Raw genomic sequence first — 27519 nt, 5'->3', positions numbered from 1 at the left:
TTTTTCTATCCACTCGAGAGACAACCAGTTCAGAGTATGACTTCACAGCAAACAAGTAAATAAAATAAAAGCCTACAGAACGAGCCAACTTCTTTCATTCTCAAATCGTATCCAAGAACCTCTGAGGTTTGAAAAAAAACTGCACAAAAATCAGCCCCATTGTTATTCAGGAGTTCCTGGGTGAGAAAATGCGTCTGGGTGTTGTCTTCCTAAATACATGTAGACTTCCGTGTATCTGATTGCCGACGATGCAATGGGGCCATTTTCAAAACATACTTAGCTACTAACGTCGAAAAGGCTGAAACGTTCGAACAAACAATCAGTGGTGTCTTTCAGAATAATGAACATATTTTTCGCATCACAAGACAAACTTGAATTTATTTTCTTTAAAATATCGATATTTTGTATCATATTCAGTAAGCATATAGCCTGTAAATTATTCAGTTGGAAGTAATAAACATGCAAACATACAAGTTAAGCTAAAATAAAGCGTGTAAAATAAGAGGCCGCGTGCGTTCCATTAATGTACCCGAAAAGTGTATCGCAACATCTTTGCATAATAATATGCCAAATGCTGACCCACTTCGAGCCACCTGCCCCCGTGCCCCCACGTTACTCGCAGGCACCAAAGGGTGCTCGTTCGGGGTCGACGACATGCTGTCTGAAGGTCAACGTACGATTACTGTATCATACATTTATTACAATTTATTTGAACACATTGTTCGGAAGTCATTTTTGAAATAACAATGCTTAGCCAAAGAGAGTTTTTTAGTATAGGGCCTGGCGTACGTATTTTCGGTCAAAAATTATACGTGCATTTAAGTGCGTGCGTAACTAGTTAGTGTATTTTCTAGGATGTATGTGGTGTGATGTATGAAAGTTAAACTCTATGTTATTTTGTAATTTATCTTATTGTCGTGCAAGAGTATGATTCCAATATGAGGATCAAACGTAATATTATACCATGTTAATATACCATGATTAAATCCATCACGTTCATCACAATAAAAAATGATATGTTATGTTCGACCACATTTCCATTCCATTTTCCATTGACAAAATATTGTTATCCGCAAAACAGGATTCAAAAAAAAAACAGAGTTGCTTCTACCTGCGGCTACAGTACCTAAAGTATTTAAAATTATAGGATAAAATTAAAAAATAATTTAACTTGTATGGATTCATAATTAGGCATTATTTAAATTATGTGCACTTTCATTTAAGGAACTAAAATTGGTTAAATAATAGAAATGGAAAAGTGAAAAAGTTTAAGTCACGTTTTATTTTGCAACGATCTAATATCAATTCCTCTTATGTCAGGCTGTTAATTTTCATTGTACGTACATCACGTGATTTCTGCTCACTAATGCCTGCTTCTCCCCGAAAATTCAAAGCGTTACCACATCCGCAAGTAGCAACGGTTATGGAAAAAATACGAATGAAAAACAACAAGAAAGTTTGTTGAATAATACCCAAGTACGTACTACTGTTTAGCAGACTGGCACACCTTCGGGCTCGTCCAGCCGTGACCATTACAAGTATTGTGATAGTTGTGAGCGAGCTGATCAATATGTGTCCAGTTACGTCGAGTTCCGCTTGTATAATTAAATGTATCAAATGTTTAATGATCAATTTGAAGTGGCCATTACGCGACATTTTTTTTAAAGTTTTTGTCTTTTTATTTCGCAATTTAGCCCTTCACTGTGGTCTATCACCAATGATATCTAATGCATTCTAAGAAGATAACGGCCTAACCTGATACGAGCATTTGTATACAACCCTTACACCTAATGGGTTTTTTCCGCGGCAGATGTTTGAACGTGGGAAGCCGGATATATATTTACACAAAAGCTACTCTTTTATTACACATATACATAGTGCATTAGGATTTTACCTATTTATTATATGAAAAAGCGTCACCTGTTAAAAATAAACTGGCTGTCCAATTTGGCGAAATATTTAGACTTAAATATCCACCCTTGCTTGCGGCTCGGGGTTGCATGGGCTTTAGAATGAAGCCGACAGCCGAGTTAAACCCTTTCACTTTGATTGCGAGGAAACAAATTTCTAAATAAATAGGTTATGCCTTGGGATCATAAGGACCCAGACCCGGAAACTTAGTAGTCTACTAGTACATCTTTAGTCAGCTTACCTAAATAAAGCATAAACGAAAATTGTGAGAACATGAGTACTGAAAAGGTGGTTTTTATAGTAAAAAATGTCATAACTTAAAATTCCATTACTAGGCCACACCTTCTTAACAAAGTTCGCCGGTAGAGAATGGGCACTAACATGGAGTAGATAGGTATAAAGTTGCATCACGTAAGGGGACTTTGTTATCAAGGGTGAAGTAAGCAAATATTAAACAACTCCTAACTCGGCTCTTATCTACGCCAAGTTTGTTTGATGAAGCGGTTACTGCGGTTCTACAGTGTACAGTGAATGTCTACATCACTTCGAGGATGTTTATTTCACAGGAGTTGTGGCGCACTCCAGTATATTGTGTGTTTTAATTTAAGATGAACTTTATAGCTATCACAACTGGGAAATGTAGGCTTAAGATTGGACGCGCTTGCCATAAAATGACAATTGACTCTTGTTAGAAAAATTCCCATAGGTACATTTAGGAAAGCAGATTTTAGAGAGGCTTTACAAAAAAATACCTTGTATATGAGAAATAAGAACCTATATAAGTGAAAAAAAAATTGGGATGAAAACCTACCTACCCTGTATCGACACCTGACACCTGATCGTTTCCCAATAAACCTGGTACAGCTAATAAAATTAAATAAAGTATAAATTTTAACAAAATTTCTTTTTATTTAAGCTTAAAGGTGTTTTAGAGAGCTCATTAAATAAATAAGAAAGGTAAATGTCGATAATTCCATCTACACCTTACTTTATTTACCAGCACTGAAAGGGTTTTTAATATACTTATATAGTGTCTTAGATATTTTCAAATACCATTATACTTTTTCATTCCCTTCAATAAACGTGCCCTAAATTCTTTTATCACGTTTCCATTGAAAAGAACCATTCACTCATGAGTGAACGATATACAGTATAGTGATGTGAAACGTACGTTGCTTCTATTATTTCTATTATACGATGTAGAGCACGTATTCTAGTGTTGAATCATACCTACTGTTGTAAGTACTAGTTATAGAGAATATATATGAACGGGTAGACGGAAGCTCGCCTCGAGTTTCAAAGGAAACGTCAAACAGATACGATTGTGTACGTTGTAACGTTGAATGCTTTGCACTAGGGTTTAGTTATTTCAGACTTTTAGACGATTTCAGTCACAGAATTCTCTATTTAATGACCTCTCTGGCATCAACACGCTGTGTATGCACTTTTATTAAAGGATTATTACTATTTTAATGAAAGGTGAATTTCGTTCCATGAGACGAAAATCTTGAATATAGAATATTCAATGGTTAAGAAAATGATCTAAACGGATTTTATTTCAAAGCGTTGCATACTAAAATATTACTAAAAATTCTAGGTGGATGCTCAGTGCACTTTTCCATTTTCACTTTTTTTATTATTTTAGTTGCTTACTAATTGGATTAACTTAATATTGTAAAAATATGGCCGAGGCTGTGGATGTTGTGGGAAAATATTGTATTAAGAAATTTATAGTAAGAGATTATTAGGTCTTAAAGATTAAGATATTTGCCAAGGGAGGTAGAGGTAACACAAAAATTATTAATAACATAAGTTCCAGTTGGACCATTTAGAATATTTAAATGAGGTCTTTAGGAAGCAAGGGGTTCAAGTGCTTGTCAGTAACAACATTTATGTTGGTATACTCATTATGATTAAGACTTGTGAAGTGCGTAGTGCGGACTTGTAGCTTTCATCATCTTTACTTTAAAGTTAATATAAAAACTATTAGGGGTTTAACTATTATTATACCACAGTCCACAATGACAGTGCTCTCTCGTAGAGTCACGCTAGTATACATTGTATTTACTGAATAATGTACTTAGGTACGTTATAGCTTCCGTTATTTACAAAATCGCATTATTTATATCCAATGGAGTTTTCATCGAGGAAACTGAACAATGCATCTCGTGTATGATTAGATTTCGCATTGAAAGTACGAACTTAAACTCTACACACGGAATTGTAGTCGGAAGCTATGGCTTGGTAACAGTCATACTTATCATGAGAAAAGTTATAAGAGCCCTCATAAATGTATTAAGCGGTTAACTTATAAGAAAATAAAAAATATTCATTGCATATTCATTGTAACGATGTCCCACAGTTGGGCACATTCCAGGGACATTGAGCTTATTGCACCACCCTAATTCGGCTTGAAATAGTTCCTAGATAGACTACACCAAATTCCGAGCTTAAACTGAGAATACAATACCTATATTTACAATTAACCTGATTGAACCCAAATTTTCATTATGTGTAAACGAACAAGCGTCAAAGAGGTCATCTAGATCAAGTTTATACACTTTTCACACCGCTTCCGCTCGCTCGCTTCACTTTTAGTGATTTTGGTCCCAATTACTGTACGTGTCAGTACTGTCAGGTGCGAAGGCATTAAAATTCAGTTTTAACTTTTTTATACGAATTGTAAAAATGTATTCGTATTTTAAGTGGAGAGGTCCTTGAAACTGTATTATAGTTAAAGTATTTCATGACAGACAAGCCGTTAACACCTCGTCAAAAGAACTATATTGATCGCTCTCTTGAATAGCTTCCAGTGAAATAAAATCTATAAAGCTTATTTATGACTGATCGCTGCTCGAAACTGTTTATAAGCTGTGTATTTTTTTATTTGGGCAACAATGATGCATAGTTTGATCACTACTTGTTCTTACACGAACGGGTGTTAAAAAAATCTGTGGTCTTGGTCTCGATACTCTGCAATAGCGGTGTAGTTCAAGCACATAAGGCAATACCGACGCGTCAGAATAATATTAATATTTTTATTTGTACACTAGCAGCAATCGCCTGCATTTATTAGGATTTTTACATGCGTGGGAATGGATTATTTTCCTGGGATGACGTAGCCTATATCACTCCCCGTCCTTTTAACTATCTCCATCTCAAACATCAATTTGATCGGTTGGTTTGTTAGGGTGTGAAGGAAGATTAAATAAATAAACAAACACACTTTTGCGTTAATAATATTCATCATCATCATCATCTCAACCAATTGACGTCCACTGCTGGACATAGGTCTTTTGTAGGGAGTTCCACAATGCACGGTCCTGGGCCGCTTGCCTCCAACGGCTCCCAGCTACTCTCCTGATGTCATCTGTCCACCTCGTTTGGGGCCGACCTACGCTGCGTTTACCGGTGCGGGGTCGCCATTCCAGCACCTTAAGACCCCAACGTCCATCGGTTCTCCGAGCTATGTGCCCCGCCCATTGCCACTTCAGCTTCGCAACTCGCTGAGCTATGTCGGTAACTCTAGTTCTTCTACGGATCTCCTCATTTCTGATTTGATCACGTAGAGACACTCCTAACATAGCTCTCTCCATCGCTCGCTGAGTGACTCTGAGCCTTCTTATGAGGCCCATAGTTAGCGAGCATAGTTAATAATATTAGTAAGGATGAATTCCTTCATGTGTGTGTAACGGTGCCGACCCTTTGTCACGCTCGGCCCTTTCGGTCTTGTCACCCACCGACACATCGGCCGAGCGTGTACTGTGGGCCCGTGACTCTCATAACAATGATGACGGTAGCTACTGCACGTGATTGAATATTTTTTTGTTGAATTTTAGAATTCTGTTTAGTAGCTGTAGGCGCAGTTCAGATAGCACCCTTATTCGCGAAGTACCTAGTGGGTATAATAAATTGAATTGAAAGAAAGAAACAAAGATATTTTGTTCCTTCTTTTAACATCGAACTATTTACCTGATATCTTGAACCTAGTCTTTTTCATTTCCAAACTGCCCCAAGACCCATTTTTTCAACACTAATAATGCAAATGATGAGCTAGTTAACCGCATCAGACGCGGGAAAATCACTCGTACTTTTTTTAATACCTAACCCTACTAACTTATATATTAATATTTTGATATATAAATATGAGGCCGACTACACGAACTGCACTTTTCCTGCAGTCAGAATAATTGACGTTGTATTCTTTGTAACAGCGATTACAAAATTGAGTACAAACGGGACTTTTCCCACTAACGCAGGTATTATTCTAGTACCTAGGTATCATGTGTTGCCAATGCTTGGTGTTTGCTTGGTTTACCTATTGCCACGTTCAAGTTAAGGTTAAATAATAAATTTCAACAAAAGTGCACCGCCATGCCAGTTGGGTTTTTTTTTCAGGAAGACGGTTCTAATCGTAATCATAACTAATATGACTGCAGAAGGCAGCACTGGAATTTAAAAACTCAGAAAAATCACTTATCGACTTTGCTAAAATATCTTTTTGGTTATGTTATATATACACTAGCAGTTCCAAACGTTAATTCTGTTACATTTTGTAACGGAATTAGGACATAATATTGAAGGATGTATAAGGAATTACGCTGTAAAAAGATTAAATCAAAAGAAGCAAATTTTTCCATACAAACGAATTCAAAACATTCTAAGTGTATATTTTTACAACCTTATTGAAGATAAAAGCCCTACGCTACGCGACGTGTAACTCTTAATGTGACAGGAGTCACAAGATTTTTAATATTGTATGCGATGTTAGGGCTTTATCTGATTTCTTTCAGTAAAAATTATGGCAATGTTATACTCAAAACCCCATACTTATCCCATAAAGAAAGTTAATACGCATATTTATTAACTATCTCTATAAATTCACTGTTTTTGGATTAATGTTTTTAATCCACAAGCTATCTGTAACCGTGAGTCATATCCATTAGGTCCGTGCTACCTGTCTGTGCGTGCTACCGGATAGATACTTTTCTTTTTCAAGCCCTGCTCTATTGTTTAGCCGTTTTAAGTGTTCACTTAGCCCGTGCATGCACTAAATGATGGCACTTGTAGAATCCGCAAAACCTACTTAGGAATGTGGCCATCATTCTTGATACGATGATCGCGATTAAGTGCTGTTTGTATTCACCACCACGCCGCGGCAACTGTGGCGGTGAAAATAATGGCACTCAACTCAATTATGATTTCCACTTAGCTGCAAAGGCTCTTTATAAAGACATGAATAGTATAGCATGAGGTAAGAATAGGGAGTGGGATACTAAGTTTTAAATTAGACCAACTCATCATTAATACTGGAAATAAAATGTATATACTTATACTACGAGTATATCCCTGATTAAAAGTGATTTGTTATGAATACTAGCGTGGTTGACTACGGCCTAAACCCTTCCTTTCCCTAACCCTTGTAGTGGGTCGGTAATTGGTTGTTGATGACGAATCTTCAATAATAAAAAAACAAACATATTCATGTATCGAGATATTTTTCCTTTCGTACAATCTTCTATTTCTCCTATAGACTGTGCTGCAAGCGATTTTGATTTGCAGTGGTCGATCACCGAAGTTAGCACCCATTTGATATACAAACAATATTTTGAGTTGTTCTGGCAAGGCATTTGAGTTTCTGGTACCATTGCGCTAGCCCCTTTAATTGTTTCGGTGACGTTCCTCGTGAGTTAATCACGGCGCGTTTCTGATTGAACGGAGGATTATGTTTCGTAATCTAGTATTGCTATTAAGGCTAGATTCGCAAGCGCTACCCTGCAGTTGTGGGCCTACGGCCGTAGTTGTTACGTACCCTATAAAAATGGCAAAAAAAATCTGGTCTTTTCTATGGGAGTCCTTAAATATTTGATTTTTTTTAATTTCATCATGCATTTCTAATGTGAACCTACAACTGAATGTTCTGTGAATATTTTAAGCGTTACGGCAAAAACGAGCAAAAAATCAAGTTTTATGAGATACAGCCTGATTACAGACGGATGGACGCCGGAGTCTTAGTAATAGGGTCCTCTTTTACCCTTTGAGATAACAGAACATAATAAAGAAGCATAGTAGGTCTATATTAATTAACTAAGTTGTTTAATCATTGATTAAGTTGACGGTACTGAGAATGAATTGATCGAGTAGTATAAGTTTCAGGATTGGATTTCAAGATATGTTTGGAAATCAGATATGTGCCAATGATTGTAAAGTTAGATGATCTTTATACCAACTATGTCATTGAGTATTACACAATAATAAGACTTTGTGGTTGTAAATTATAATTCGAATCGGTTTTGTAATCATTCTGTTTATTCGCAATTGTAGAGAACAGTTCAAGACGAGTAGGATTTCAGTATCTAGTTGGCAACTAGGTCGTACTCCGTACCTTGATAACCGAAGTCCAAATCCGTCTGCAAAATCTGCAGCACAATCGAGTAGTTGTTGTGGGTATTATTATTATTACAATAACGCACTTATGAGTGCCTTCATCAATAGATTATCCAGCCATTTTCCAATAATGGTTTGTTTTAGACCTCTTACTATAACATGGTGTCACATTAGTGATCGTGATTGCTAGAGCATATGTGTGTGCGTGACGATTCAGTCTAAGATAGAAGTGAGTCAACCTATCCTCCCACCAGAGTGATATGAGATGTGAGTTTAATTAGTCTTCTAATTCTCTCCTAACAGATCATATTTAAGATCATTTTCAATTTGTTTAATTGCGTTTGATTGTCTCGTCTCATGGCTGAAGGGCTGGCTTATTACCGTGGTTTATTGCCTCGACATTATTTAATATAATTAAATCTGAGATGCATAAATAAGTCAGAGTGAGAGTCTTACATTTAGTTCTCTTCTTAATTACAATACACATTAAATACTTACAAAAAAGGAGGATGTTCTCAATTAGGTTGTATTTTTATTTCTATGTTTGTTACCCCAGAACTTTGTCATTTCTGTCATTGTTTGAAACGATATAGGTATACTTCCCATGTGGTCCAATTGGATCCGAAAGTCAGGGGAACTCTTCAAATATTATAGAGGCACCTATAGAGCGATTTGAGTATTTTTAAAGTAGTTTGAACATTTGTTATCGAAACGCATAATTTGTTTAAGTCAAACTGAAGACCACGGATGGCAACTGGAACTACACAATAATAAGTATAGCACGGGTTGCGACAGGGTCCGTTAGCAACTTATGCTCTTCACAATAAAGCTGCTGATGGTTTATTACCACTAACGCCCCAGGTTTGGAAAAATAATATTTTTTCGCTATAATAGTGTCGGTCCTTTATCTTTAGTAGGGTTGTCACAAATAAACACTTAAAATGTTTTGAATTAGTTTGTTTTGAAAAATAAATATGCTTCATTTGATTGAACAGGGTTTTTACAGGTGATTCCTTATGAAATATACTTATGCACTATAACCGAATAGAGTATATATACTTATATACTCTATTCGGTTACACGTTGTATAGTTATGGAGAATGTATTATGATGAGGATGTTCATCATCGTCATCATCATAGTCATATCAATCACCGGCCCACTACAGGGCACGGGTCTCCTCCTACAATGAGAGGGGGTTAAAGCCATAGTCCACCACGCTGGTTCAGTGTGGACTTCACAGACCTTTGAGAACATTTATTTATTTATTTTACATCTTTTTAGTACTGCAGGGCCACTTACACTAACTAGATAGAACTACGTAATTTATGGATACTAGACAAATGAATGAAAGATGACATAAAACATTATACAAGACATGATATTAATATAGTACCCAGCCCGCTTCGCCGGGCTAGATTTAGCTTTATTTTATTTAAACAATGAACTTACATCACTAAATTTTTAATTTAAGTCTCATAATATATTAAATCATTTATTTATCTCCGTTTTCATTATCTTCTATTCTCTTCTTGAGCGGGTGAAGAACGTTATCTACACCCATGTACACCCAACAATAAATTATCATCATAGTAAATAAAAGTTGTATTTGACAGTTTGACAGTTCAAAAGTAGGAGTGCTCCGATCGTCACCAAACTTTACAGGATTACTCGCCAGGTCAATCCGGAGATTTCCTGAAAGTTTCATTGAAATCGGTCCAGCCGTTTCGGAGCTTATACGGAACATACCCACACACTTTCTCTTTTATATATATAGACTAACATTATGGAGAACTCTCAGGTATGCAGGTTTCCTCACGATGTTTTCCTTCACCGCTGATGCAAGTGATAATTTCATTGCTTTTAGAAAAGTTAGAGGTACGTGCTCGAATTCGCCCCCAGAAAGTGAAGTCGTAGTCCTACCCACTGGGCTATCACCGAGGAGATGTTATAAGTCTCTAATTGCGTGTTTCTTGCCCGCAGCGTGTGTGCGATGGTATGCGGCGCGCGCTGCTCGCGTGGCTCGTGCGGGCGCTGGCGCTCGCGCTGCTGCCGCCGGCGAGCGCCGACGTCGTGTTCCGAGTACCGGAAGTGATGGTAGGCCCTCCTACCACATTATTAGTAGACGTGGGCGACGCCTAACAGAGTGCGATGGTATGGCACTCTTCAACTGACTGCTCGTTACAAATGTCTGCAATACTATTCTAAAGTTTATCAACATCAACCCAGGGTTTTTGCGGCAGGCCACCACGCTGGTTGGTGGTAGACTTGCCTTTATGAACATTATGGGAACTCTCAGGCATACAGGTTTCCTCACGATGTTTTCCCTCATCGTTAAATCAAGTGATATTTTAAATGCTTAAATTAAAAACGAACATAACTCCGAAAAGTAAGAGGTGTATGTCGGGGATCGAACTCGGTCCCCGTGAAATGGAGGCAGGGCTATTTTGACGTTATCCCTTCAAGTTGTCCAATATCTCCTGGTTCTCCGTTATCGGATCGAATATTTTGTAGAACTCAAAGAAAAAATAACTATCAATTGACCTTACAGATTTATCCGGTTGTCATTTAATAATGTAAGTACATTGTATGCCATAGATTTCAGCAAAGTATCGTGTGCTGCTCTTAAGTAGATCACGAGTGTTATTCTTCAAAAGTAATGTAAAATTCAAATATATCCTCTCTCTTACTCTTTATAGTATTATTATTAAATCCCATTAGGGTGCTATATATATTTATCAAGATTTGAGTAAAGTGTTTCAGTTTGAAAACCATAACACCTGTTTATTCTGTTTTGGTAAGAAAGGTAGTTACTTTTTAACCAACGAAATTCTATAAAAGGCAATCAACACAACAAAAGTATTAACATTGTCAAAATTCAAAATTCTAGTTTCATTTATTTCAAGTAGGCTTACTCTATAAACACCTTTGAAATTTCAAATATATCTGGTCGTAGTGACTCTACCACCATTTCGGAAAGCAGACTCTACTGAGACTCTACGTAAAGAATTATAGTTGTCGATCGTCTTAATCTATGTACGCCTTTTTTCCCTGAAGTCTGAATTTTACAGGTAGAGGCTAAGGTGCATAGATACCCACGAAGCTCAAGTCTTTCACGATTTCAATCGTTTCCAGGTGCGTCCCATCTCCGGTGCCAAGTCCGTAGGTATCGGGCCATCCAACGTTAGCCGCGCCAACGCGTCGGAGCGCTGGGGCGAGCCGGATGTTGTGGTGCAGTATGAGGAGTACTTCGTGGAGCACGACGTCTCTACGGCCGACGCTCGAAAAGCCGCCGCTTTACTCAAGCTGGATAACAGTGAGTCTCTTCGACCTCCCTGGTTCAATAGTTAGCCTGTGGTTTTCAGTTGGAGGTCCCGTTTTCGATTCTCGGGATCAATATGGGATTTTCTCTGGTCTAGTAGGAGGCTTCAGTCATGGCTTTTTACCACCTTACCGACTAAGACGTACCGCTAGTCAAGGAGTATGAGTTTATTATAACTGCCATATTCCCTAACAGGTAAGCCCGCTACCATCTTAAATTGCATCGTTTCTAAAGTCCTTATAAACTAGGCCCACTTGAAAACTACAAGCAAGGTCCATACGCAGTATCTATTATATTAAAAAGCTACCTCACAGAGCAATGCTTTTATTCTGTTTTACAAATTCATAAAAATATTTAATTAAAATTAAAAAAAATGACTGGGCCAAATCTGGGTGTACATACGTTACATTATATAATTAGATTTATTTTAAATATTGTATTATAAATGTAACTTTATGTATTGTGCTGAATAAATTGAAATTAAAATTAATCAATTTTGCATTATCGGCAGCTGAAAGTACAAGCCAACTTGTAATAGGATAAAAAATCTCCTTAAAATCAAATCAAACCTCAGTTTATTCTAATAAGTCTATAGTTGTAATTACAAGTATATGTAGCCATATATAAAACGCTATAACAAGGCTTCGTCACAGTTAAGTGTTGAAATTCGACGTAAACTAGTGGATCTAATTGGTGTAGTCAGGGAATGAGGACAACGGGATTAAAGATACAAATTACATGCAATTGTCTTCAAGGTCAGACTCGAATAAGTATGTACTCTGCTCTGACACTAACATATGTGATTTTAAGCAGATTTTTTTAACTTAGGTGAAGTAATGTACATATTCTTCTTTCTGAACACACGATTTCGTTTTAAAATCGAATAGTAATTTAAGTTTCTTGCCAACAATTCTAAATCATGGTCTTTCGCACCATTTTAAAAACAAGGCTACCATAACATGAATCTTATACGACAAAATATCTGAACAGCAAAACATCTCGATATTTTAATCTCATAATTTTTGCTGCTATCTTTAGATAGCAAATCTCAAAGTAGCGGAATTATTTCTTATAAGAATGCCTGCTTTATAAGCATTTTTTAACCTTATTAGATTCTATTGAAAAGCCGGCACGAAACTCTGCAGTTACTTTCTTTCACCCCACAATTTAACAATCATTATTATCTTTTGAAAATCACATTATTAATTTGTAATCAGCTGTAGCTCAGCAATGCATGACATTAGAGGCAGACATCAGAAGTAGTGGTAAACATAGGTAGCAGTACACGTGGTCGTTTACTATAGGCCTCATAAGAAGGCTCAAAGTAACTCAGCGAGCGATGAAAAGAGATATGTGAGGTGTATCTCTACGTGATCAAATCAGAATAAGGTGATCCGTAGAAAAACTAGAGGTACCGATATAGCCCAACGAGTCGCAAAGCTGAAGTGTCAATGGTCGGGGCACATAGCTCGGAGTACCGATGGATGATTGGGCTCCCAAGGTTTTGGAATGATAACTTCGCAACGGTAAGCGCAGCGTTGGTCGACCCCGAATCAGGTGGACAGACGACATCAAACGAGTCGCGGGGAGCCGCTGGAAACAAACGGCACAGAATCGTGGAGTTTGGTACGCCCTACAATAGACCTATCTCCAGCTGCGGACTTCTATTGGTTGAAATGATGATGATGAAGATTATGAGAGTTTTTCAATCAATTTATCGTTATTCTTCACAAGAGAAGAAAAATTGCAAATTGAAGAGCCACAATTCTCGAGTTTCTGTACATTCATCCATTTAATGACTGCAGTAGTTAACAAATGAGTCAGCGCCATCATCGCTATTTGTTTAATTATAGCCAACAGTTAATTGATTGCTCCTGATTGGTGTTACACTCAATTCATGAGCTGTTTACTCTTGTTGTACCTACGAACTATGTGAGCCCCGATTTCTGATGTTACGGGGGTGTTTGATTTAACCCTAGTTCAAAAACGAACTCAGCCCAAAACGTCGAGCCATGCCGAGCTCCAATACCTAACAAGAGGCACCCTCGGGTCAACGTCCCCCCTTCACCAGAATGTCGCCGAGCTTTGGGGTTCCTCTCATAACGAGATTTCGCGCTCGCCCCCAACCCACGATGATAGTTTTACAACCCTTAAGGTGGTTATCAGCTTTGTGACTTTTTTCTATTAAACAGTCATAAAATAATTATTTTTGGTAGGTGTTTATCCAAAACAAATGATAATTTTGATATATCTAATCGTCCATACAGAAAGCTGACTTCAATTCAAAAACAGGTGGTAAATTTAACTTTAGCTTAAAAATTAAATTTTGCGTTCAGAACTAGCGAGCAAACTGTTTTAAGCATCCATATTAAACCAATGAATGATGCATTATAATAAAGTACTAATGTATATTATAATAGATCATTCTCTTTCATATAATATCAGTTTCGTAATAAAGTGGGTAGATCAAGATTATTAGCTTTTATCATTTGCTATGTAGATACTTTTTTTGCGGTGTGCAAAAAGTTTGAGAATTGCGCGAACGCAGACATAATGAAATAATTCCCACAGCCCTCGCGTTAGTTATTATTGTATTGTCTACGACACTCGGCGCTACGTTGTTTACGTTTTTGTGAGCAAAGTGATAGTAACGTAAGTTAAAGCGTTGAGGTAAAATTGCATGGAAGAATTTGTCTTATCATCTTACTGCAAAATGATACGTAATATCTCTTTAGGAGCTACATTGCCAAATTGAGAATCTAGGAAATTTAGCAATTGCGTTACATTCTAATCGTAACACAGACAAGGGGTGTATAAATTATTTGACATGAAAATTTACAATTCTTGAACAGGGGTTAGTATTTCGTCACAAAACGAAATGCAGCCATGATTTCTTTGTCATGTTGGTCACAACCTTTCCTTATAAAAATATTATCCGCCCTGAAAATAACTATAGCTCTTTTTTCGCCCCATCCAAGACTAAGATTTGATATAGGATTAGCTTTCGTCACAGTCAGTGCCAAACCGCTGCAAGCTGCGATTTAATATATAGACACAAACTATCATGTTAAAAAAGAAGTCGTAAAATAAAATTGTTAGTTTGAATGACAAAAATAGAGCTTTTTGAGACAGAGCTCGTCCGGGAAGTACTACTACTGTGACAGCTTAAATACACAAATTTATACGTAGAGTCCTTTAAACAAAATAAAATGAGGAGCGTTGTATTGAGTCATAATCCAAAGAATAAGCAGGCTGAAATAGAAGTTATACCTACAGACTCGAGAAACAAATTTTATGACTCGACATTTTGTGTTAAACACCCAGCCATATAGACTTTTATTATCGTGTCGTGTACTGAAAAAACAATTACAGTGGTATATTTCCTTGTTTCATGCTGTGCTCATGTAGTTGACATTACACTTATGCAATTACGCGAAGGTGGTGATTAAGGCATCATGGCGGATAATGAGGATGCGAGCGTTCATTTCGCGCGGGAATTAAATTAAATGACTCATATGATTTTCTCTCCAGCACCGTTGCGGCTAAAGAGACCGACAATAAGATAAAGGAAGGTGTCATTTTAACGACTACTGCGTTCAAGATTTATAAACTTATAGACTTAAAGTATAAAGACTCAAGTATAAAATCTAATTAAATTCAAAAATTCAAAATTAATTTATTTCAAGTAGGCCTACTGTAAGTACTTTTGAAACGTAAGGTCTGTCTGTGTGTAGTGACTCTACCACCGGTTCGAAAGGCAGATTCTACCGAGAAGAAGCCGGCAAGAATCTCAGCAGTTGCTTTTTTCCAATTTCAACAATTTACATTTTACATTTTAAAATTCATTTTTCTATCTTGTGAGAGATGAAAGCGGAGCCGGATGCTTCAAAGCAACCTTGTTATTATGAAATTCATCAATTGTACAGTAATTTTCTAAGCATGCAGTGAAGGGTAAAAATATAAATAAAAAAAAAAATTACGATAATACACACATCGCCATTCAGCCCCAAAGTAAGTGTAGCTTGTGTTATGGGTACTAAGATAACTGATTATTCATCAGTTTTTATGAAAAATATACATAAATACCTATTATATGGATATACACCCAGACACAGAAAAAAATGTATGTTCATCACACAAATATTTTTCCAGTTGTGGCCATCCATCAAACCCATGGCCTTGGTCGCAGAAAGCACAGAAGTCACTGCCCACTGCGCCAAACGGGTGTCGATCGGCTTTATCAGTAGAATGATAACTAACAACAGTCAAAGCGTCTCACCAGACCAGAGATAATTAATAAATTATAAGCTTCCAAAATGACATAAAACAATGCCAGAAGTCCACCAAACCAAACTCGCCAGCGTGGTGGACTACGGCCATACCCCTTCTCATCGTGGGAGAAGAACCGTGCCCAGTTGTGGGCCGGACGCCGGTAATGGGTTGATATGAGTATGATGTAACTGCCACTGCCGGGTATCGAACCCGGTATCTCCTACTTATATGATCACAACGCTCACCACTGCGCCATGAGAAAGTTCGGTTACTGTGTAGTTCAAAGCTACAAATACAATAAAATAAAAAAACCATTTCAATATTGTTTTAATTTATGCATTTGTATGAAATTAAAGACGGTTGCATTACACACCATTGGATAATTTCCTTTATTGCCAGTTGTTTGGCCTCGGTCGGCCGCTGCGGTTACTGATTACCGGGACACCCAGCATTATGATTACAGGGTGTGGACTAGAGAACACTCATGCACAATGGTGACGATGACTTCATACAGTATAGCTAGGATTACCCATACTCGTAGATATGAATATACGAAGCTAGATTATTTTTATAACTTTTATTCTTTAATTTCATCATATCGACCCATTACCGCCCAACTACAGGGCACGGGTCTCCTTCCACAGTGAGAAGGGGTTAAGGCCGTAGTCCACCACGTTGGCCCATTGATGGTCTCCATCAATCCGCACCTTTGAGAACATGTTGTAGCTTGTGTTATGGGTACTAAGATGACTGATGAATTTTTTTATGTATACATACATAAATACTTAGAATATACTACAATAATATAAACACCCAGACACTGAAAAACATTCATGCTCATCACAAATGGCACGACGGCCGACTGGCGCAGTGGGCAGCGACCCTGCTTTCTGAGTCCAAGGCCGTGGGTTCGATTCCCACAACTGGAAAATGTTTGTGTGATGAGCATTAAGTGTTTTTCAGTGTCTGGGTGTTTATATGTATTTTCTAAGTATTTATGTATATATAATTCATAAAAATATTCATCAGTCATCTTAGTACCCATAACACAAGCTACGCTTACTTTGGGGCTAGGTGGCGATGTGTGTATTGTCGTAGTATATTTATTTATTTATTTATTTAAATACATTTTCCAGTAGTGGGAATCGAACCCACGGCCTTTGGCTCAGAAAGCAGGGTCGCTGCAAACTGCGCCAATCGGCCGCCTAAAGTAATAAGTATTTATGTGTATTATATTCATAAAAACATAGTTTAGCTATCTTAGCACCCATAACACAAGCTACGCTTACTTTGGGGCTAGATGGCGATGTGTGTATTGTCGTAGTATATTTATTATTATTATTATAAAGACATGGCGCTAAGCGATTAAACGTTCCGGTATAAAGTATTGACGAAACCGATCTATAGGGGTTTATCTAACATACCCCTTCAAGGTTGGCCTGCTTCTATCTTAGACTTCATCATCACTTACAACCAGGTGAGATTGAAGTTGCAGAGAAGTAAAAAAAAAGATTTTTCGATTATTCAAATACAAGGAAGTAACAGTGTTTAGTTGATGTAACCTTACACGTTATTCCCTCGTTGAATGCACGGGAAGGGTGATTTTATCGATTCTGAAGCGACACGGAATTCGCAAGTACGGTAGTTAGGGGTCGCCTCTCTTGAGCAACTGATGACATCATCGTTACGGCTTCGCAATTACTTAAAAATATGCGCCGACCGACCGAACCGAATAATTCAACCGACTTTTTGAAAAATACGGAGTTTGTTAGTTTAGATTTACAACCCGACTAGGCCTTATAAATAATATATTATAATAGTAATAAAGTACTTTACTTTAGCTTTAAACAACAAGTCTTATAATGAGGTATTGCCCAGCTAGTTTACTTCGATTGTATTAAAATGCCATTCTCTACTTTCAGCTGAATCGATTTATCGTAATCACGTAATATTCGTTCAGCACAATCGTCGCATGACTAGGAGGGACCGCCTTGAGCCAATTAATAAAGCAATTAACATTAATAACTAAATACAATTCATCTTATCAACAAGACCACAGAGGTTTAAGTGGCATGTAGGTATTACTACCTCGATTTTCTCAGTATACTCTGCATCTCCTCTCTCGTCAGGTCTACGACTATAGTAATACTTGACGGAGCAAATGACCCAAGTGATATTAAGTGGAAAAACATTGCCTGTAACGTCCTATAAAGTGCGGTCCTGTGCCCTTCAACCTGAGAAGTAGTGTGCATGTAATGACAACGGCAACCACGCGCTTTAGGCTGCCAGTCCACCGGAGCGGAGCGAGGCAGCGGAGCCGAGAAACGGACTAATGCGAAGCGCAGTTGCGTACTGTGTCTAGTTCACTTAAGAGTAGCGGAGATTTTGTGCAATCCTATTGGTTAATATGTATTTCTCTGTTTCTCGGCTCCGCTGCCTCGCTCCGCTCCGGTGGACTGGCAGCCTTAGATCGGAACACAGCAATGCTACAATGCTGCTACGCGGCAGAAATAAGCATGGCGATACCTACCTACCTTCCCCGGCTCTCTGTCACAGAAAAAGCTCTACTACGGTTTGGCCTGGAAGGCTTTAAGAGTAATGCCATGAAAGAAACAGGCGCAGCGAGATATTGCCCAACTTCATCACAGGTTTCCCCTTGAACTTGTGCTGTCGAATGCAAGCAAAGATTTTTCAACTCCGATTGGTTTTTATACTCGTAGATATGAACGCGTTTAAACAAACAAATAAATTGGTCAAGTTTAATCCTAACTTATATTATAAACGTGAAAGTGTTTGCTTGTTTGTTTATCCTTCACGACCTAGCTCGGTAACCAATCGAATAGATTTTTGGCAAAGGTTTATTTGAAAGAACGGAGATTTACATAGCCCACCTTTGATCCCAGGAAAACAAACAATCGTTGCGAACGAACATATATATCCCATAGAAACAAAACTATCATTATATACGGAATACCGTACACTTTGGCTGCTATATGTTTAATCGGACAATATATCCATACATAACAACATAGTACAATATATGAAGATACTTTAGTTAATCGAAAAACGCAATCGCTTGATTTGTGCTGTCCAGACCACATGTCTATGAGCTAAAACGAGAGTTAAAGCAACAATAACGTTTAATAAAAATACAAGGCTGTGCTCATTAGAGTACGTGATTACAATCAAACTAAAAACTAAAAGAAAACGGTACCTTTTAAATTGAATTTTTGAAAATATCAAGTAGTACTTTGGCCTATTTCAAAACATTGGAGACATTTTTTGTTTACATTGCTAATTGTATAACCGAAAGGCCTTGATAACAGTCATTTTCGAGACACACACAGTGGTTGCAAATTATATAAGGTTTCCAATCGGGTGCCCAAGGTTGCAGTGACACTGCGGCGACTGCCCAACCATTGTTGCATTGCCAATGTCAACTCGATTAGCAGCTACTTTGCTCTAATCTGCTTTAAATTAATTAATTTGATTTTTTTTTTTTGCTACCGTGTCTTCCTGAACGCCAATGCGATGTTTTTTTTATATAAATTGATTCGTAGTTGGAACGCCTTGTTTTAATACGCATATAATATTATGTTGTCTCTATCTGCGAATTACGTCTGCGTCTTACCGTCAAGCTGTCTGTCAGCCAGGCCCTATCTCATGAACGGTAATAGGTAGACAGTTAAAATTTATTCAATGTGGATGTCTATTGACGCTGTAATAGCAAATGAAAAATAAAAAAAGTTGAAAATTAAAAGGGAAAAACGTGATTTTTTTGTTTTGTTTACTCGACATTAATAATGTATTATAATGTAGTGTTTCATATTGCACTTTGCTTCAGTACCCATCGTGTGCAAGTTCATTTAAAGTATTTTTGGTCGCCAACTTTTTAATATGGAAATCGGCAGAAAGCGTAATGAAGCGAATCTATTTTGTAAGGGGCACGTTGAAATCTACAAAAATACCAATAAACAAGTCACCCGGAAGACTTTCCGAGTAAACCGACTTGTTCGATACCTTAACACGCTCCCAGTCTATAAATAAGTCAGCAACAACCTGAGCCAGGATTTCATTTGTAACTCATCTCACCATTTAAGAAACCAGTGATTTAAGTCAAATAAAAATGTACTCTTTTCTGGTACATTTAACGCACGAGTGGTTGTAATTTTTTCGCAAGAAATTGCACAGCCTTCGATTAGCCGTCGTCACGTCTCGTCGCAGTGAGTTGAGTTTTCGTTTTTGCTAATAAGCTACAAGGCGCTGTCACAAGGCATACTATTGCCATTCTATACTATTATTGTGATCTATTAAAAAAAGCGAACCTACCTATGCCTTGACAGCATTCAGTTGATATCCAGCGTTGCCTGAAGCATTTTGGGTTAATTTTAAATATTTACTATTACATTAATGTGTATGGCTATATGCTTCACGCACATACAAAGAATAACCTGTTTTTAAGTGAACTTCAAGTAAAGTTCTTTTATCTGAGGTTTACTTGAACGAACTTCGTCTTGAGACTGTTTAAGTGCAGGAATACCCTATCTATTTATCATATCAACCCATTACAGGGCAAGGGTCTCCTCCCACAATGAGAAGGGTTTGGGCAGTAGTCCACCACTTTGGCCCAATACGGATTTGTGGACTTCATTTCACTTTTGAGAACATTATGAAGAACTCTCAGGCATGCAGGTTTCCTCACGATGTTTTACTTGCACATAACTTAGGAAAGTTAGAGGCTTAGATTCGAACTTGGCCCCTCGAAAGTAAAGTCGAAGTCCTATCCACTGGTACATCTATACTTATAATCAAACTGTAACTGGAAGATTTCTGTACATTTAAAAGTGTTTAAAATATTTAAACTTTGACCGGGGGATGCTTTATAATCGATACGAAGTCTAAAACAGATTTTTATTTAATTTTTGTCAGTCTGTCAATTTGTCTGTCTGTCTGTCTGTCTATCTGTCTATCTGTCTGTCCGGGCATCATGTGAACAGATTGACTGAACAGATTTAAATTTAGTATAGTGGTAGCTGATAATTCAGGTCAACGTATAGGATACTTTTTATAACTTTTTACCCCATAAACAATAAGTTTCCTTCGGGAAACGGGATGAAGTTTTTTATCAATTTTACTACATAACTCCGTTAAATTTGAACCGATTTTCGTAATTCTTTTTTTATTTGAAAGTACTACTAAGTATACTATCAAACATCTATTGTCTAATTTTAATGAAGATATAATCACAGTCACATACGCGGACGAAGTCGCGAGGGTCCGCTAGTATATTGCATTCATATATTATTTAATATAATAATATCATCAATATTTTTACGCATACGCATTGCAAGTGTTATTACTGTTGTATGTTCACATCTAGTAATAAGTATCTAATGTATTGCATACGTGCAGTACCTACCTGCCCAGTGAAGTTGGCAAGATTTTCTGTGTTCCCGTTAACCCAAGAAAATAGATCAAAATGTGCGTTAAAATATACATTGTTGCGGACAACGAGACTACGTGAATTTGTACTTCATGTAATATCTTATATTCATATGCATAGAAAATTAAACTTTAACAAAACAGCTTTTGCTCTATTGTCACCAATTAACATTTGATCGACGAAATAGTTAACTTTGCGATATTCACTCGTTTTAGCATAGCTACCCTAATTGTCATGCTCAGCTGCCAGGCTCTCCGAATGTTGATCTTTAATTCTGAATGCCTTCGATGACACCTGTGCCAAATCACGCACAATTATGCGTGTAGTCAATCAGACACTGGCATTGTTCTCGGGTCGCTAGTCTGTTGTTACACAACCGATATGCCATCCTTGTGTCATTAGAATGCGCCGCGGACCGCTCTGACCGTCCGGGGCTGTCCGGAATTCAAAATGAGATAGCTTTAGACTTGTGAAGATACAGTAATACTGAGTAAATGTTTCGCTCTTTTACTTTCCTAACATGCGAATGATTTAAAGTGAAATGTAACCTTAGAGAAAGTTTAGTTGCTTTTCTTTTTCTCCATATTTATTAATTCCCGTCAATATATTTTATTATCCTTAAACCAAACATATATCCTTTTTCAGTGCTCTATTTATATATCTATTCATATTTCATATCTCTCTCAAATCGATGGACAAATCGATATGTCCGTGAGATCCATAATGTAGAGGGTCCAATGGCTTACTTCCACTTATCTGATCAGATAATTTCACCTTGTGTGTGTAGTGTCAAGCGTCACCGTGCTTCTCTCTCAACACCTCAGAAGGCCAAAGTTATTCGTTTGTCCGACTTTTCATTTTGCTACATGAGCTACGTAAATATGAATATTGGCTTGAGCCACTCGCACTAACTCCTTGTCATTCTTTGCTTTGCAGTTCCAGCTACAATAGTTGGCTGTGGTGTTTGCTCGCAGCGCGACATGGAGTACTGCGAGACTCGCGTGCTGGCCGACCACTGCTGCTGCGAGCGGCAGTTCATCCCGGAGCCGTTCCCGTGGCTGCCGCACACGTGCTACGTGGGCCCGCACCGCTGCCGCCCGCTGGCGCACGACTGCGTGCGCTACGTGCGCCTCAGGGACTGCTGCTGCTATAAGAAGCTCGCTGAGCGATGTCAGTGGGCATTCATTATTTTTCATCAATACTTATTTCTTGCCATCATCAATGTTTATTTCTGCCGCAAAGCAGTATTGTCGCAATGCTGTGTTCCATGCCAAAGAGAGCTAAATTTCGGCGAGTATACAAAGAAGAAGTTCTACGAAGAGCCGCCCTGTGTCCATCAATCTGAGGACACAGGGCGGCTACTATCAGAAAGAAAGAAAGAAGAAGAAAAAAATATAATATATATTTTTTACATTGCGCCACATATACAGAAAAAAAAAATACAGAAAAAAGGTGCCAGCTCAACATTGTGCTGCATGCGCCAGTGGGAGCATACAGCGCTGATTTTCAGTTGGCACCTTTTACCAGCTTACACCACTGAAAATAAATTTTACCAAACTAACTAAATAAACCCACAACTTTAATAATAATAACATAAAACAAACATATATTTATATAATTATATTATATATACATTTATTGTGTGGGTGTGTTTGTCATTGAAGTCCTCCTAAACGGCTAGACCGATTTGAATGAATTTTTGGTATGCGTTTGGGTGGCACCCTGGATGGTTTAGATTCACAAATCAGCCCGACGGATGGCGCTGGGTTCCGCTAGTATATTTATATAAACTTAAAAATAAAAACGTACATAGATTGATAACTAATCAAGATACACAGTGTAAAAGGTAGATAATAATAATTTAAACAAAATACTATGCTATATGCTATGGATATAAGCTATATGTTTATAAAATTAAATGTAAAGTTTACAGACTCACTAGAGAAAAGATGGCTCCGCCACATGTACTTGGAATTCCACCTGTTTTGCCAATAAATATTGTTTAATTTGGTTTTCAAACCCAAACTTGCTTTTCACTGCACTTAACCACAACACAGCTATGCTGATTGGCGGCCGACATAAACATCGTTGTGGTACCTACTTCAATTCAATTAGCTCTTCAATGTTACACCATTTTATCATCGTGACATGTCCTTTCAGGGAAGAGCATTCTGTCGAAGTCGTCTCGCCTCCGCGCGGGCGGGGCGGCTCTGCTGCTGTGGGTGCTGCTGCTGCTGTGACCGCCGCCCGCATGTATTATATCATCAAGAACATCATATTTAAGTTATTAAATATGATTTAAACGGTGAAGAAAAACATCGTCCAACTGGAATCCCTGAGTTCTTCGTGTTCCCAATGACGTGTAAAGTCTACTAATGCGGCATGGCGGACTGCGGCCTAAATCCCTCGAAGAGGAAACCTGTATCCTGTAGTGGACCGGCATTGGGTTTATAATGAGATGGAGATGGACATAATACCAACAGATAGAAATAGAAATCCCTTAGGGAGTTCCACCTTTCACAATCCTGTGCCACTTGTATAATCGAGTCCCTGCGATTCCTTACATGGCATCTGTCCACCTAGTGGGGGGTCTATCAACATTGCGTTTTCCGCTCCAGCACATTGAATAACCATCGTCCTGCTCCTCCAAATCATGTGTATTTCAGCCCCGTAACTAGATGGTCTATGTTATAATTCTTCTAGAGATGTCCTCATTTCTGCTTTGATCACGTAGAAATACTTTACCCGCGACCCTCTCCATTGATGCCGGGTGGCTATCGAAGGGATATAAACTATGAAACGGTGCAGACACTTTTGATGCTTCGAATAGAATCACGGCCTAGAGTACTGTAACATGCCAAACGCATTATGACTGTACCGAAATTGCAATTAGCAAATTGCTTGCAGTTCAAATCCGCCACTTCTGTACATCCCAATAAGTTGTTTCTTTTTTGTTTTTTACTGGAAACTGTTTGAATGGAACCAATGATTTAATTTTTAAGTTAACAACAAGTTTTGTATTTAAATTGTTAATTTTATTTATTGTTAGTTCGACGCCAAAGGTGCATAGTGTTAAGTTACCAATTCCCGACTATCCATTAAATGGGGGTCATGTGAGTTCAAAAAATATTTTAGAACTGTACCTAATCAGTATTCAATGTAAATAACTATGTATTATAAAAAGTATTGATGAAATAAGTATACAAAATATGTAAAATATATCTAGTTATTGCTGTAACATTATATTTTTACAATGCAGTTTACATCTAACGATTCAATGAAATTCCTATTTTATATACTCTATTTAATTCGGAACAGAGTTGCAATCACAATTTTTATATAGCTTTTTAATGCGATAGAAAAAAGCCAAATCAAAAAGCCAAACCAAAAGTTTTACTGTTCCTCAAGGTCCAGCTAGATTATTTAATGGAGGTAAGGTCACGGCAGAAGCATAAGCACATTTTATTTCTCATTCTTCAATTAGTAGGAGAACCTAAATGGAGCCTTCGAAAGCACCTAGATATTTATATCTGATCCTAAACGCCTCATGCTTCTTTTGAAGTATTTTTTTCATCAATTAACATATAAAGAAGGCCGATTGGAGCTGACTTAAGCCGTGGGTTCGATACCCACAACTGGAAAATTTTTGTGTGTTCCAGTGTCTGGTTGTTTATATCTATATTATAGGTATTTATGTATAATGTTCATAAAAATATTCATAAGTTATCTTAGTCCCATAACACAAGCTAAGCTTACTTTGGGACTAGACGGCGATGTGTGTATTGTCGTAGTATTTTTTTTAAATGCATTCACTCAATTACCAAAGGAATTATTCATTAAACTCACCTACTAGATAAATTATAATTGTATAACTGCCCCTAGCTTGGCCTAAATGCACTTTCAACGCATTACAGATTGCAATTCGGTTGCGTTATATTATGCGTATCTATTAAATACATATTTTCTCAAGAATCTACTAAAATAAACGTTTTCCTATATATATAAATAAAGAACAAAGAATTGATGTAATTTCTATGTTATTATAAATTGTCCTAGTGATAAAATCTCAGATATATTAAGATATTATTGTGAATGATAAAGATGAAAAATATAAACAATTTCAAAGATGTATGTTCGTCTATTATTATTTATTTATTCACCCCCAAAGTCCCTGTATGGCACGACTAATAAAATATTTATGAGATTTTTTAATTGGCCTGTAATTATAATTTATTAATTATTGTTTGTAGATACTGCGATTACTGACTTTGGTCACGAAATTATCAAGCTGCACGTCCATTTGATAGTGAAGTTTATTTGCAATTGTTAATTTTTATCGAAGTGAAAGTGATATCTAGTTTGTTGACAATCGGCCCAGTTGTTGGGCGCACATAAATAAAAACAGATGTCTTTCAAACGACTTTTTTATTCCCCTACAAGTTAAGTCCCGGACCGCAATCAAGTAATGACTAAGCATGCAGTAAAAGATGGTAACGATCTAACCTGTTACGGTTAAAATTAGATGAATGAAATGAAGTGAAATATAACGTTAACTTTACGAGATTTGGCTTTATTGGCAAACTAATACTTCTACTATAATGTTGGTAACATGAGGTACATCAAGCACCCAGTTCGGCAGTACACTGATGGCTTGATCCTGAGTAGTTAGCGTCTATACAACTTGTAAAAAGATTTGGCAATAAGAATTAAGTTGTTATTTGAGCTTTATGACTACTCTAGCGCTCCTGTAAAGTGTATACCACAAGATATCGCCATGATAAAGTTCTCATTGCGTTTGACTCTTGGTATTAGTACTCTAAACTTATAACGAAATTAATAAGATTCCAGTAATGGTATATATATATTTACCCATTTATAAATGCATATATACATAAATACATAAATTATCATATAATAGGGATAGAAAATAATTAACTTGTCTGCTATCTTTGGACTCCGCCATATTGATTGGGTTTAGAATAATATCATATAGCTAAAATGCATTGTTCAAACCAAACGCGTATGCATAGTTTGAGTTTAATCAGTTGTAGAACTGGTTTAATATTCTGGTGCAAGATTTGAGCTAAATAAACAAACATACACCATTGCGAGTTAAATGAAAGCTAATAAATATACGAGTAAGTTTAAATACCGGTGAATGTTCAGCTTTAAAGCTGTATCTAATGTAAAATGCGAAAGCGTGCCTGTTTGTCTCTTTACGGCTGACCCACAATCGTGGAAATTCAGAACAGAGGTAGACTTACAGCGTTTACCAATCAACCAGGCAAACTGAACAGTTAAAATAAAAGCTTGTAAAAGTAAATTGATTTCCCCTGCATTTTCATATACCAATACCAGTAATTTCCACCATGCGTACGGTTGACCCCGTCAAATGGTCAAAGAAGGTGGTTAAACCACCATTGAAAGTCGCGCGACCATGGCAGTACCGAGTGAATGTGATGACGACCTTCGAGCGGCGAATGAGGAAGAGCTTCTGTGATGCTATGATGGAGTTTCTGAGAAACTGCTCCATGAAAAACGTTAGGTGTATCGTTAGGAAAAATAACTCAAACTCGGTCAGGTTTGTTCATGAAGTATGATAATATTTATTTAGGTATATTCAAAACCTATTTTAAGGGCTTTAATAAATAGAAGCCGGTCTTATTTACTATTTATGTACCGTAAATTGTGAATGAGAACGTATGATACCTACATGAAGTGTACAAAGGAAAGCTTATCTCTATAAAATATCTCTTCCAGCTACCCCAGGATGTGAGTAAGATGATTTTATTGTGGTATAGGTCAAATAGAGGTACATTTAGTAAATACTTAATGATAATTACTAAAAATATGAAGTGAAATTCATTTAATTTACGCTTAGGTTCAAGAAATTTCTACATTTACCATACGGGACGGTGAAAACAGGATGTGTATTACGGTTTCTTCGTGTTACGGTTCTTTTCATTATGCACAAGAATTGGGTGAGAACAAAGAAAACCTTGTAAACAGCAATAACGGTATATTTACAAGGATTTTTTTTTGTGTGTTTGCTCAAAATGGCCTACACTTAGGTTTTACTACACCTGTGGATAAACCAAAGGCTCTCAGGCGCAGGATTCTCCTTGATGTATACATATATACTTCACAGTCAAAGTCAGTGATATTTAATTGGTAGAGACGCACGT

At 37.2% G+C, this 27519-nt stretch overlaps 1 protein-coding gene across 2 annotated transcripts in view; it reads left to right on the top strand.

The window, feature by feature from the left end:
• Positions 1 to 23578, top strand: part of LOC120632069 — a 33038-nt gene extending 9460 nt beyond the window's left edge. The window contains exons 2-5 of one of the 2 annotated variants that reach the window (XM_039901842.1): positions 10281 to 10394; positions 11433 to 11613; positions 22271 to 22504; positions 23495 to 23578. In XM_039901842.1, the coding sequence (XP_039757776.1) occupies positions 10296 to 10394; positions 11433 to 11613; positions 22271 to 22504; positions 23495 to 23574 (594 nt within the window). In that variant the 5' untranslated portion in view covers positions 10281 to 10295 and the 3' untranslated portion in view covers positions 23575 to 23578. The other variant, XM_039901843.1, reaches the window with a different exon arrangement.
• The last annotated feature ends 3941 nt before the right edge of the window (positions 23579 to 27519 follow it).

This window comes from Pararge aegeria, chromosome 19 (assembly GCF_905163445.1).
Source record: "Pararge aegeria chromosome 19, ilParAegt1.1, whole genome shotgun sequence".
In the NCBI taxonomy this organism is placed as follows: Eukaryota; Metazoa; Arthropoda; class Insecta; order Lepidoptera; family Nymphalidae; genus Pararge; species Pararge aegeria.
Note: the sequence above shows the minus strand (reverse complement) of the source record. Positions and strands in the feature narration are given on the sequence as shown.